This window comes from Nomascus leucogenys, chromosome 12, assembly GCF_006542625.1.
Source record: "Nomascus leucogenys isolate Asia chromosome 12, Asia_NLE_v1, whole genome shotgun sequence".
Lineage (NCBI taxonomy): Eukaryota > Metazoa > Chordata > Mammalia > Primates > Hylobatidae > Nomascus > Nomascus leucogenys.
Genome location: NC_044392.1, coordinates 22,092,765 through 22,107,224, shown reverse-complemented (window position 1 = coordinate 22,107,224; position 14,460 = coordinate 22,092,765). Strand labels below are relative to the sequence as shown.

The 14,460-nt window shown below is 38.4% G+C and overlaps 1 protein-coding gene across 3 annotated transcripts in view; it reads left to right on the top strand.

Annotated features, from left to right (window-relative positions):
• TDRD5 (tudor domain containing 5) overlaps positions 1-14,460 on the top strand; it is a 108,279-nt gene that overhangs the window by 56,983 nt on the left and 36,836 nt on the right. For 2 of the 3 annotated variants that reach the window (XM_003258959.1, XM_030823187.1), the window contains exons 10-13: positions 1,210-1,422; positions 1,745-1,811; positions 10,071-10,271; positions 11,247-11,405. In XM_003258959.1, coding sequence (XP_003259007.1) covers positions 1,210-1,422; positions 1,745-1,811; positions 10,071-10,271; positions 11,247-11,405 — 640 coding nt within the window. Of the gene's footprint in view, positions 1-1,209; positions 1,423-1,744; positions 1,812-10,070; positions 10,272-11,246; positions 11,406-13,413; positions 13,576-14,460 lie in introns of all 3 variants that reach the window. The other variant, XM_003258957.4, reaches the window with a different exon arrangement.

Sequence of the window (14,460 nt, the reverse complement as noted above, 5' to 3'; positions counted from 1 at the left end):
CCGGAATAGTGTGTTGTCCCTGTTCACGTGGTCTTGGGTGTGGCTGACCACTACCACCACCCAGTCCTCCTGCCAGCTACTGGGAAGGGGAAAAAGAAGTGGGGGATGGGAGATATACCTGTTTTATTGAAAGACACAACCCATAATTTTCACTCTTAAAACTGTGGGTAAAATACACATTAAATATATTCGTTTTAACTATGTACACTTTTTCTTATATCCCACTAGCCAAAATTTAGTATTCATATAGCCACACCTAGATGCAGGAGAGCTTGGGGAACCTGAATGACCATTTACCTAGTTAAAATTTGGGGGAATCTATTACTAGAGAAAAGGGAAAGAGGAGAATGGGCATTGAGGAACAACTAGCATGTCTTCCATATAATTGGAAATATTCGAGTTTTGAAGTGCAGAAAGGATGCAGGGTCTTCTAGAGATAGATTGAGAATTAGCAATTGATCAGTAGTATGGTATAAGACATGAAAATGGGTGAGACAGTATATAGCAAGAACAATAGCTAATATTTGAGTGCTTAGTATATGTGTACACTGTCCTAAACTTTCAGATGTTTTAACAAATGGTTTATTTTTATCATCCCCATCCTGAACAAGGAAACTGAAGCACAGAATGATTGTCACAGAGCTGGTAAATGATGGAGTCAGGATTTGGACCCAGGTTATTGGTTCCTAAGCTTATATTATGTTATACTTCCTAAAGATAAGTGAACCTTAACATTTAAGGCAATACAGAGACAATAAAAAAAAAATAACTATTGACAAAGAAGTAGAGAATTGTGTCTTAGAAACTAGGAAAGGGTTTGAAACAGGACAGGGTAATGCTGCAGCAAGATCATGTGTATTGAAGGCTGAGGAGAGAGGCTGCTGGATTTGGGAGCTATCAGGTCATTGATGTCTTAAAACTAATTTAGCCTAGGAAGTACTGGGGAATGAAGATGGGGTACATTCTATCCAGCAGAGAATGTGAGATCAGAAAATGAGTGTGTGTTTCTCTTCGAAGAAGTTTGTTGATGAAGAGATGGGATTCAGATAAGAAAAAACAATTAGTTGGTATTAATGAGCATTAACAATTTGACAAAGTCAATTTTTTTTCTTTGCTTTTTGCCAAGACTTTCTGGCTTGATACATTGATAAAAGTTATCTTTAATTTTTTCTTCCCCTATGGATTTCTCTGTATTATGGAATTCCACAGGCGCTGTTATTCTAATCAGCTGGTTTCTGATCGATATGTCATGCCAGAATGTTTTATTCAGCCGGGACATCTCTGTTGTGTGAGGATTTCTGAGGATAAGTGGTGGTATCGGGTCATTATCCATCGAGTCCTTGGGAAACAGGAAGTTGAAGTGTTCTACCCAGACTTTGGAAATACTGGAATTGTTCAGAAGTCCTCCCTGAGGTTCCTCAAGTGAGTTGAATTGAATTAGAACAATGGATGAATTAAATTTTGAATCACAGTGTTGAAGCTCTGTGGAGTTGGGATCTCTCTTTTCTCTTGCCTTCCTCCCTCCAATCCTTCCTTTCTTCCTAGTGCATATTTGACAACTGGGTCATTTCATTTCACAGATGGATTGTAACTCTTGTGTTGTCTTTTACATGACACTGAATTTTGAATGGACGATGAGACTATGTTTTAGTCTCTTATTAAGAAAGTGATTCTTTGGGTCATGCTAAGAGGTGCATTTATATAGCAGGAAGATTGAACTTATATATTTGATTATCTATTGCAGGTGCTGCTACACAAAGCTTCCAGCTCAGGCTATCCCTTGTTCTTTGGCTTGGGTGAGACCAGTAGAGGTATGTTTGCTTGTCTCCCATTTAATCAGCAAACACTTGAGTGCCTATTATGTGCCAAGAACAGTTTTACATGCTCAGGATATGAAGATAAAACACAGAACCAGCCCTCAAAGAAGTCAGTGTATAGAGTATGGAAAATACACATGTAGACAAAAATTGTTATGCCATATAAAATTTGCTATAGGAGAGGTTTCAAGAATGTATGGTAGAGGTGCAAAAGGAAGATTGCTTGTTTCTGCCCAGGGTAATCAGGGAGGCATTTGAGTGGCACTTTGAAGGAAGATTAGGAAGATGGTGAAAAAAGAAAGGCATTCCAAGCAAAGGGAGGGTAGCATGAAACATCTCAAATGGGAGAAATTTTAAGTAGTTCTGTTTGGCTACAGAATGTAGGATGAGCTACAGTGGGTGCATGGTAGAAAATGTCAAAGAAATAGGAGCCTAACCTGAAGACCCACATTCAGAAGACTGAACATTGTCGTCCTTTAGAGGCTGGGGAGCAACTAAAGGATGTAAATAGGAAACTGCCACCGACAGATAACATGTTTTCGAGATAATTCTCTAGCAACATTGTAGCAGAGCTTTGAGGTGGAATGGAGCAGGAGGCATTTTCATGTATGTAGGTGCATTTATATAATTATAATTATTTTATGTACCTAATTTTGTATTTTTCCTTCAGAACTCTTGCTAGCTCATACCTACACATTTATTATGCCATATTTGTCTGCTGAATCTAAATAACTTATCAGTTGCTCACATATAAATGGATTATTTTAAAAATATTTTTTATCTGAAAAATTCTGTAAAGAAGAAAGAAAAACTAACGCCTGTAATCCCAGCACTTTGGGAGGCCAAGGCGGGCAGATCACCTGAGGTCAGGAATTCAAAACCAGCCTGGCCAACCTGGTGAAACCCCATCTCTACTAAAAATACAAAAAATAGCTGGGCGTGGTGGTGGGCGCCTGTAATCTTAGCTACTCAGGAGGCTGAGACAGTATAATTGCTTGAACCCGGGAGGTGGAGGTTGCAGTGAGACGAGATTGCGCCGCTGCACTCCAGCCAGGGCAACAAAGAGTGAAACTCCGTCTCAAAAAGAGAAAGAAAAAAATTACCTATAATTCCACCACTCAAACATATACAGTTTAGAAATTTGGTGTATGTTTCTTCCAGTTTATTTTATTGGATGTTTGGAGCGAGGGTTTTTTGGTATAGTTTTCAGCATTACTTAAAATAGTAATCGTAATATTTTGTATTCTGCTCTTTTGCTTAGCATTATAGCGTAAGTACTTTTATATGTTATTAAGTTCTCAATTTTAATGGATTCATAGTGTAATCTGTTAGGTAAATGTGCATCATTGCCTGCTTAACCATTTCTTTATTGTTTGACATTCAAACTGATTCTAATTTTTGACTATTAGAAACAATGTATGCAAAATATGTTTTTTGGTGGAAGCCTGTATTCAAGGTTGTTTTCTTGGGGGCATTTTATTCCCGATAAGTTTCTTTTTACTATTTTGGCATCAGGAAGCACAGGACTAAATTTGTGACTCAGTTGTAGCCAGTGTTCATTACTTTAATATCAGCCAGATAGCTTCCATTTTTTGTTCTCTTCTTTTTTCTTTTTTTTTCCTTTCTTCCTTTCTTTTTTTCTTTTCTTTTTTTTTTTTCCACCAAGTTTAAATTCACATCTTTAATATAGAAATTTAACCTTTTTATGTTTGCTGTTACGACTTACATGTTTGGTCTTATATTTTTACTCCTCTCAGCATATTACATGTTTATTTTTAATTTTTATTTTTTAATTATTGTACTTTAAGTTTTAGGGTACATGGGCATAATGTGCAGGTTTGTTACATATGTATCCATATGCCATGTTGGTGTGCTGCACCCATTAACTTGTCATTTAGCATTAGCTGTATCTCCTAATGCTATCCCTCCCCCCTCCCCCCACCCCACAAAAGTCCCTGGAGTGTGATGTTCCCCTTCCTGTGTCCATGTGTTCTCATTGTTCTTTTCCCACCTATGAGTGAGAACATGTAGCGTTTGGTTTTTTGTCCTTGCGATAGTTTACTGAGAATGATGATTTCCAGTTTCATCCATGTCTCTACAAAGGACATGAACTCATCCTTTTTTATGGCTGCATAGTATTCCATGGTGTATATGTGCCACATTTTCTTAATCCAGTCTATCATTGTTGGACATTTGGGTTGGTTCCAAGTCTTTGCTATTGTGAATAGTGCCACAATAAACATACGTGTGCATGTGTCTTTATAGCAGCATGATTTATAGTCCTTTGGGTATATACCCAGTAATGGGATGGCTGGGTCAAATGGTATTTCTAGTTCTAGATCCTTGAGGAATCGCCACACTGACTTCCACAATGGTTGAACTAGTTTACAGTCCCACCAACAGTGTAAAAGTGTTCCTATTTCTCCACATCCTCTCCAGCACCTGTTGTTTCCTGACTTTTTAATGATGGCCATTCTAACTGGTGTGAGATGGTATCTCATTGTGGTTTTGATTTGCATTTCTCTGATGGCCAGTGATGATGAGCAATTTTTCACATGTGTTTTGGCTGCATAAATGTCTTCTTTTGAGAAGTATCTGTTCATGTCCTTTGCCCACTTTTTGATGGGGTTGTTTGTTTTTTTCTTGTAAATTTGTTTGAGTTCATTGTAGATTCTGGTTATTAGCCGTTTGTCAGATGAGTAGGTTGCAAAAATTTTCTCCCATTCTGTAGATTGCCTGTTCACTCTGATGGTAGTTTCTTTTGCTGTGCAGAAGCACTTTAGTTTAATTAGATCCCATTTGTCAATTTTGGCTTTTGTTGCCATTGCTTTTGGTGTTTTAGACATGAAGTCCTTGCCCATGCCTATGTCCTCAATGGTAATGCCTAGGTTGTCTTCTAGGGTTTTTATGGTTTTAGGTCTAACATGTAAGTCTTTAATCCATCTTGAATTAATTTTTGTATAAGTTGTAAGGAAGGGATCCAGTTTCAGCTTTCTACATATGGCTAGCCAGTTTTCCCAGCACCATTTATTAAATAGGGAATCCTTTCCCCATTGCTTGTTTTTGTCAGGTTTGTCAAAGATCAGATAGTTGTAGATATGCAGCATTACATCTGAGGGCTCTGTTCTGTTCCATTGATCTATATCTCTGTTTTGGTACCAGTACCATGCTGTTTTGGTTACAGTAGCCTTGTAGTATAGTTTGAAGTCAGGTAGTGTGATGCCTCCAGCTTTGTTCTTTTGGCTTAGGATTGACTTGGCAATTCGGGCTCTTTTTCGGTTCCATATGAACTTTAAAGTAGTTTTTTCCAATTCTGTGAAGAAAGTCATTGGTAGCTTGATGGGGATGGCATTGAATCTATAAATTACCTTGCGCAGTATGGCCATTTTCACAATATTGATTCTTCCAACCCATGAGCATGGAATGTTCTTCCATTTGTTTGTATCCTCTTTTATTTCATTGAGCAGTGGTTTGTAGTTCTCCTTGAAGAGGTCCTTCACATCCCTTGTAAGTTGGATTCCTAGGTATTTTATTCTCTTTGAAGCAATTGTGAATGGGAGTTCACTCATGATTTGGCTCTCTGTTTGTCTGTGATTGGTGTACAAGAATGCTTGTGATTTTTGTACATTGATTTTGTATCCTGAGACCTTGCTAAAGTTGCTAATCAGCTTAAGGAGATTTTGGGCTGAGACCATGGGGTTTTCTAGATATACAATCATGGCATCTGCAAACAGGGACAATTTGACTTCCTCTTTTCCTAATTGAATACCCTTTATTTCCTTCTCCTGCCTGATTGCCCTGGCCAGAACTTCCAACACTATGTTGAATAGGAGTGGTGAGAGAGGGCATCCCTGTCTTGTGCCAGTTTTCAAAGGGAATGCTTCCAGTTTTTGCCCATTCAGTATGATATTGGCTGTGGGTTTGTCATAGATAGCTCTTATTATTTTGAGATACGTCCCATCAATACCTAATTTATTGAGAGTTTTTAGCATGAAGTGTTGTTCAATTTTGTCAAAGGCCTTTTCTGCATCTATTGAGATAATCATGTGGTTTTTGTCATTGGTTCTGTTTATATGCTGGATTACATTTATTGATCTGCGTATGTTGAATCAGCCTTGCATCCCAGGGATGAAGCCCACTTGACCATGGTGTGTAAGCTTTTTGATGTGCTGTTGGATTCGGTTTGCCAGTATTTTATTGAGGATTTTTGCATCAATGTTCATCAAGGATATTGGTCTAAAATTCCCTTTTTTGATTGTGTCTCTGCCCGGCTTTGATATCAGGATGATGCTGGCCTCATAAAATGTGTTAGGGAGGATTCCCTCTTTTTCTATTGATTGGAATAGTTTCAGAAGGAATGGTACCAGTTCCTCCTTGTACCTCTGGTAGAATTCAGCTGTGTATCCATCTGGTCCTGGACTCTTTTTGGTTGGTAAGCTATTGATTATTGCCACAATTTCAGAGCCTGTTATTGGTCTATTCAGAGATTCAACTTCTTCCTGGTTTAGTCTTGGGAGGGTGTATGTGTCCAGGAATTTATCCATTTCTTCTAGATTTTCTAGTTTATTTGCATAGAGGTGTTTGTAGTATTCTCTGATGGTAGTTTGTATTTCTGTGGGATTGGTGGTGATATCCCGTTTATCATTTTTTATTGCATCTATTTGATTCTTCTCTCTTTTCTTCTTTATTAGTCTTGCTAGCGGTCTATCAATTTTGTTGATCTTTTCAAAAAACCAGCTCCTGGATTCATTGATTTTTTGAAGGGTTTTTTGTGTCTCTATTTCCTTCAGTTCTGCCCTGATTTTAGTTATTTCTTGCCTTCTGCTAGCTTTTGAATGTGTTTGCTCTTGCTTTTCTAGTTCTTTTAATTGTGATGTTAGGGTGTCAGTTTTGGATCTTTCTTGCTTTCTATTGTGGACCTTTAGTGCTATAAATTTCCCTCTACACACTGCTTTGAATGTGTCCCAGAGATTCTGGTATGTTGTATCTTTGTTCTAGTTGGTTTCAAAGAACATCTTTATTTCTGCCTTCATTTCGTTATGTACCCAGTAGTCATTCAGGAGCAGGTTGTTCAGTTTCCATGTAGTTGAGCGGTTTTGAGTGAGTTTCTTAATCCTGAGTTCTAGTTTGATTGCACTGTGGTCTGAGAGAGAGTTTGTTATAATTTCTGTTGTTTTACATTTGCTGAGGAGAGTTTTACTTCCAACTATGTGATCAATTTTGGAATGGGTGTGGTGTGGTGCTGAAAAAAATGTACATTCTGTTGATTTGGGGTGGAGAGTTCTGTAGATGTCTATTAGGTCCACTTTGTGCAGAGCTGAGTTCAATTCCTGGATATCCTTGTTAACTTTCTGTCTCGTTGATCTGTCTAATGTTGACAGTGGGGTGTTAAAATCTCCCATTATTATTGTGTGGGACTTTAAGTCCCTTTGTAGGTCACTCAGGACTTGCTTTATGAATCTGGGTGCTCCTGTATTGGGTGCATATATATTTAGGATAGTTAGCTCTTCTTGTTGAATTGATCCCTTTACCATTATGTAATGGCCTTCTTTGTCTCTTTTGATCTTTGTTGGTTTAAAGTCTGTTTTATCAGAGACTAGGATTGCAACCCCTGCCTTTTTTTGTTTTCCATTTGCTGGGTAGATCTTCCTCCATCTTTTTATTTTGAGTCTGTGTGTGTCTCTGCATGTGAGATGGGTTTCCTGAATACAGCACACTGATGGGTCTTGACTCTTTATCCAATTTGCCAGTCTGTGTCTTTTAATTGGAGCAGGTAGTCCATTTACATTTAAAGTTAATATTGTTATGTGTGAATTTGATCCTGTCATTATGATTTTAGCTGGTTATTTTGCCCGTTAGTTGATGCAGTTTCTTCCTAGCCTCGATGGTCTTTACAATTTGGCATGATTTTGCAGTGGCTGGTACTGGTTGTTCCTTTCCATGTTTAGTGCTTCCTTCAGGAGCTCTTTTAGGGCAGGCCTGGTGGTGACAAAATCACTCAGCGTTTGCTTGTCTGTAAAGGATTTTATTTCTCCTTCAGTTATGAAGCTTAGTTTGGCTGGATATGAAATTCTGGGTTGAAAATTCTTTTCTTTGAGAATGTTGAATATCGGCCCCCACTCTCTTCTGGCTTGTAGAGTTTCTGCCGAGAGATCAGCTGTTAGTCTGATGGGCTTCCCTTTGTGGGTAACCCGACCTTTCTCTCTGGCTGCCCTTAATATTTTTTCCTTCATTTCAACTTTGGTGAATCTGACAATTATGTGTCTTGGAGTTGCTCTTCTCGAGGAGTATCTTTGTGGCATTCTCTGTATTTCCTGAATCTGAATGTTGGCCTGCCTTACTAGATTGGGGAAGTTCTCCTGGATAATATCTTGCAGAGTGTTTTCCAACTTGGTTCCATTCTCCCCGTCATTTTCAGGTACACCAATCAGACGTAGGTTTGGTCTTTTCACATAGTCCCAAATTTCTTGGAGGCTTTGTTCATTTCTTTTTATTCTTTTTTCTCTAAACTTGCCTTCTCACTTCATTTCATTCATTTCATCTTCCATCATTGATACCCTCTCTTCCAGTTGATTGCATTGGCTACCGAGGCTTCTGCAATCTTCACGTAGTTCTCAAAACTTGGCTTTCAGCTCCATCAGCTCCTTTAAGCCCTTCTCTTCATTGGTTATTCTAGTTATCCATTCGTCTAATTTTTTTTCAAAGTTTTTAACTTCTTTGCTATTGTTTTGAATTTCCCCCCATAGCTTGGAGTAGTTTGATCGTCTGAAGCCTTCTTCTCTCAACTCGTGAAAGTCATTCTCTGTCCAGCTTTGTTCTGTTGCTGGTGAGGAACTGCGTTCCTTTGGAGGAGGAGAGGTGCTCTGCTTTTTAGAGTTTCCAGTTTTTCTGCTCTGTTTTTTCCCCATCTTTGTGGTTTTATCTACTTTTGGTCTTTGATGATGGTGATGTACAGATGGGATTTTGGTGTGGATGTCCTTTCTGTTTCTTAGTTTTCCTTCTCCCAGACAGGACCCTCAGCTGCAGGTCTGTTGGAGTTTGCTAGAGGTCCACTCCAGACCCTGTTTGGCTGGGTGTCAGCAGCGGTGGCTGCAGAACAGTGGATTTTCTTGAGACCACAGATTCAGCTGTCTGATAGTTCCTCTGGAAGTTTTGTCTCAGAGGAGTACCTGGCCGAGTGAGGTGTCAGTCTGTCCCTACTGGGGGGTGCCTCCCAGTTAGGCTGCTTGGGGGTCAGGGACCCACTTTAGGAGGCAATCTGTCCATTCTCAGATCTCCAGCTGCGTGCTGGGTGAACCACTACTCTCTTCAAAGCTGTCAGACAGGGACATTTAAGTCTGCAGAGGTTCCTGCTGAATTTTTGTTTGTCTGTGCCCTGCCCCCAGAGGTAGAGCCTACAGAGGCAGGCAGGCCTTCTTGAGCTGTGGTGGGCTCCACCCAGTTCGAGCTTCCTGGCTGCTTTGTTTACCTAAGCAAGCCTGGGCAATGGTGGGCGCCCCTCCCCCAGCCTCACTGCTGCCTTGCAGTTTGATCTCAGACTGCTGTGCTAACAATCAGCAAGACTCTGTGGGCATAGGACCCTCCGAGCCAGGTGTGGGACACAATCTCCTGTTGTGCCGTTTTCCAAGCCCATTGGAAAAGCGCAGTATTAAGGTGGGACTGACCCAATTTTCCAGGTGCCGTCTGTTGCCCCTTTCTTTGACTAGGAAAGGGAACTGCCTGACCCCTTGCGCTTCCCGAGTGAGGCAATGCCTCGCCCTGCTTTAGCTCATGCACAGTGCGCTGCACCAACTGTCCTGCATCCACTGTTTGGCACTCCCTGGTGAGATGAACCCGGTACCTCAAACAGAAATGCAGAAATCACCCATCTTCTGTGTCTCTCATGCTGGGAGCTGTAGACCAGAGCTGTTCCTATTCAGCCATCTTCATATTTCATAATTCTTTTACCTAGAATTTTTAGTTGTTTTCTATGGGAGGGTTGGTCTAATAATCTAACTCACAATTTCTGAAAATGGAAGTTGCACATCACATAATTATTTAAATTTTTTCAGTAATTACATTTTTTATCATTTTTCCTTTATTCTGACTTTTCTCATCCCCAAATCATATATATCCTGCTATGTGTTATTCTTGTACTTTTATGGTTTTATTTCCACTTAAATCTCTAGTTCATCAGAATTCATTGTTGTATATGGTTATTTTAATTCATGTTTAGATCTATCACCTGAATCCCATATCTTGATCATATTTCAGGAACACTGGACATCGAAAGCTATTTTGCAGTTCCAGAAGTTGTGCGGTTTGAAGCCATTAGTGGGGGTAGTGGGTGAATATGTAGATGGAATCCTTAACATTTTTTTGTGTGACACATCCTCAAACGAAGATGTCTATTTCCATCATGTCTTGAGAACAGAGGGCCATGCTATTGTATGCCGAGAAAATATCTCTTCTAAGGTAGAGCAGTCTGGATGTACTTTGTAATATATTTTGTTTAATTTCACCACGTCAAAGTATAAGATAATTTATAAAGAAGTTTATTTGGTTTATTCTTTAACCAATTAGAGACATCCACGAGATTCCTGGCTTTTTAATGCAGAGCACTCTTAATTTTCAGATGACCACAGAAAAACTGCATTTCACTAATTGTCCTTTGAAATGTGAATACTTTTATTTTAAATAATTAATTTAAAAAGTAGTTATCTGGCCGGGCACAGTGGCTCATGCCTGTAATCCCAGCTACTTGGGAGGCTGAGGCAGAGAATTGCTTGAACCTGGGAGGTGGGGGTTGCAGTGACCTGAGATGGTGCTACTGCACTCCAGCCTGGGCAACAGAGTGAGACTCTGTCTCAAATAATGATAATAATAATAATAATAATAATTATCTTAAATTGTCCTAGAGAAGAATAACACTATTTTGCAATTATTGATAGTACCTGTTTCACTGTTATGTTGATAATTTTTGTAACTAGCAAAAACTGTCAATAATGGACACATTTTTAACTGTTAAAATTTGGAAGATAGGCCCGGCATGGTGGCTCACGCCTGTAATCCCAATGCTTTGGGAGGCCAAGGTGGGTGGATCACGAGGTCAGGAGATTGAGACCATCCTGGCTAACACAGTGAAACCTCGTCTCCACTAAAAATACAAAAAATTAGTCAGGCATGATGGCATGTGCCTGTAGTCCCAGCTACTCAGGAGGCTGAGGCAGAATTGCTCAAGCCTGGGAGGCAGAGGTTACAGTGAGCCAAGATTGCACCACTGCACTCCAGCCTGGGCAACAGAGCTAGACTCCATCTCAAAATAAATAAATAAAATAAAATTCAGAAGATAATATACTTCCATAACATTTGAAAGTTATTAAGTGCTTTCTCACCCTTTTTCTGTTGGTCATGTAAATTAAACCATCCCTTTTCTTTTTTTTGTCTTAGGGTTTCAGTGAGCTCAACCCTTTAGCTTTATACACGAAATCCAGTGGAGAGCCAGAGGACATTGTCTTGACAGAACTGGGTTATCCTTCCCAGCAGCACTATTTTAATGAAGACCGAAAGATAAGTCCACAGTCAAAAGAGAGTGAGTTACAGATCCTGGTAAGAGATTTTTGCAAATACTATTATAATTATTTTTATTACTGTAATCCTCATTTTTTTAGACGAAGAAACCAAGGCTTTCCAAATTTTGGAAAGTTTGGAAATTTCGCATAGTGATCTTAACAATTTGTCTCTTTATTTGCTGGCTTAAATGTTTGCTTCAGTCTTGCCTCTTCCTGAACAATTGCTCTCATATAGTGAATTCCATTGCTGCCTTTGTGCAGTTGTGACTTCACTACACTGACTCTGAACGCTATTCTTCTTCCCTCTGTAGTACACAGGTTCTTCAGGTATTCTCATTTCTTACTTTCCCTGTAAACTTTCAGAAACTCCTCCCTTCACAGTAATAATAATATTATAACGTTATTATGTATTTTTTCCAGCCCACAGTAATAACAACAACAGCATTATTTATTGAACTTGTACCACATGGCAGGCACTGTTAAAAGCATTCACATGTGTTAACTAAATTTAATCTTTACAGCAACTTACCAGGTTTATACTTTCATATCTTCATTATAAAGACAGGTTGTACATCTCTAATGCACAAATCCAAAACCTAAAAAGCTCCAAAATCTCAAAATTTTTGAATCTTGACATGATATCACAAGTGGAAAGTTCCACACCTAACCTCATATGACAGGTTGCAGTCAAAATGCAGTCCAAACTTTGTTTCATGCACAAAATTATTTAAAATATTATATAAAATTACCTCCAAGCTATGCATATAATGTATATATGCAACATAAATGAATTCCATGTTAGACTTGGGTCTTATCCCCAGGATATCTCATGTATATGCAAATGTTTCAAAATCCAAAATTATCCAAAATCTGAAACACTTTTGGTCCCAAGCATTTTGGATAAGGGATACTCAATGTGTAAAAGGCAAGTGAAGCATATAGTGAGGACTTAATGTTTCTTGAACAAATAAACCATGTCCTCCAAGTCTTATATTCCTCACGACAACAGATACTGGGCCAAGAATACAGGATGTGTTTAATTTGAGGGCCAAAAATGTTTTGTTTTATTGATACAATGTCTTTTTATTTTCTTTGAATAAAATGTAAAAATATTATTTTGTTTAGTGTGTTTTATATATCTGACTTTTAAAATAAAATAAAATTATAGAGATGATTTTTTAAGTAGACATTTACTAATTATTAGAAAAGATAAAGGCCATTTTGACTACTGGGAGATTACCTATTATGAAAAATATGTACCGATGTTTCCTACTGCACTTCAAAACAATATAAAGATTTTTAGATTTCTAGTTAATGTTAAAATTAATGAAGCTTGTATGCCCATAACACTTTCCAAAGCCTGAATTTTTCTTAGTCATTATTACTGGACTAGGAGAATTCTATTTCTTCATTCTTAAATAGTAAATTGAATTCAACCTTTAATATTTTAAAAATATCCTATCACTCTGTTGGTGTCTTCAAATAATCATAGTTTTATTCTGGAAATGAAATAAGAACCATCTTTTCTGCAAAAGAGAAAGGGCTCAAAACTCTACTATTCCACCCTAGTCTGTACTTTGACATATTAAGACTCCCATATGCTACACACACACCTACTCCTTTACACCCAGTTCCTTGTGAATTCCTACTCATCTTTTAAGTGTTATCTTCTTCATTGCATCTTCTCAGATGTCCTCTTCTATCAATCATATTTTGGTCATATCTTTGTGATGGCTGTACTTGGAAGACTGATTCTAGGTCTTTCCATAACATTTTTTAGTTCCTTTAGAGCTGGAATCTGTTGCATTCATCTTTGTATTCACAGAGCTGTCTTGTAGACATTTCATAATAAGGGTTCCATAAATGTTCATTGGCTGGAACTAGGGTAGCAGGGTGGGAAGACCTAGGATCATGGATAAAGCTATAAAATAATGTAGCATTTGTGTGAACCATAGCAAAAACTTCCCCCCAAAATGTATAGGCATGTAGATTTTGGAAACAGCATTAATATTGAAAATAAAGGAATTCTCTTTCATATCTATTAGCAAGATATTAATGATGAAAAGTCTTTACATCATCTTAAATCTGAGTCAAAGGAGCCATTAAAGGATTCGGAATTTGATTCTTTGAAAACCTGTAATAAGAGCTTTGAAGAAGATCTAAAGTGGTCCAACCCAGAGCCAAATGATCTGAAGGAAGAAAATGAGGTAGGAGAACAAAAGATAGTCTTTGAATATGTAATTAATGTAATACACTGAATTCATAAGTGAAGAGGACTGGAATAAACTCTCTTTAAACCCCACTGCTTTTAGTATTACAAATTCTTAGGCCAAGTGCAGTGGTTCACACCTGTAATCCCAGCACTTTGGGAGGCTGAGGTGGGCAGATTACTTGAGGTCAGGAGTTCGAGACCAGCGTGTTCAACATGATGAAACCTTGTCTCTACAAAATGTACCAAAAAAATTAGCCAGCCATGGTGGCATGTGCCTGTAATCCCAGCTACTCAGGGGGCTGGGGCTTGAGAATGCCTGATTCTGAGAGGTGGAGGTGGCAGTGAGCTGAGATCGTGCCACTGTACTCCAGGTGGGTGATAGAGTGAGACTCTGTCTCAGAAAAATTAAGTAAATAAAAAAATTTGTTCATTGTAACCAAGACCAAAGTTGTAGCAACATAACCTTGATCATAAAAAAGTTATCTGGCTTTGATGTGTTAGTTAATATCCTGTGACTTGGGGTGGTCTTCAAGAATTATACAGTGGCTAGAAACTAGTATTGAGAAATTATATTATGAAAAACCCATTGGAAAAAATGTTTACAACTTTGTTGGAGGATGTATTTTTATTTTAATCAAATGTTTATGTACACAAAACTTAAGATCCCCCATGACTCCTTCCCCTATATTTCCTATTTCCCAGAGCAACCACGTTTATCTCTTTTAGAATTTACTTCTCTTTCATTAAATAACATCCTCATGTTGTTACTTGTTATTTGCTGATTTTTCAGTTTTAAGTATCTGTGGATTTCCCACTATTAAAGGTGGGGGCTTAGTTCTCTTCCATCGCCTTACCACCACCACACACAAACATAACCTTT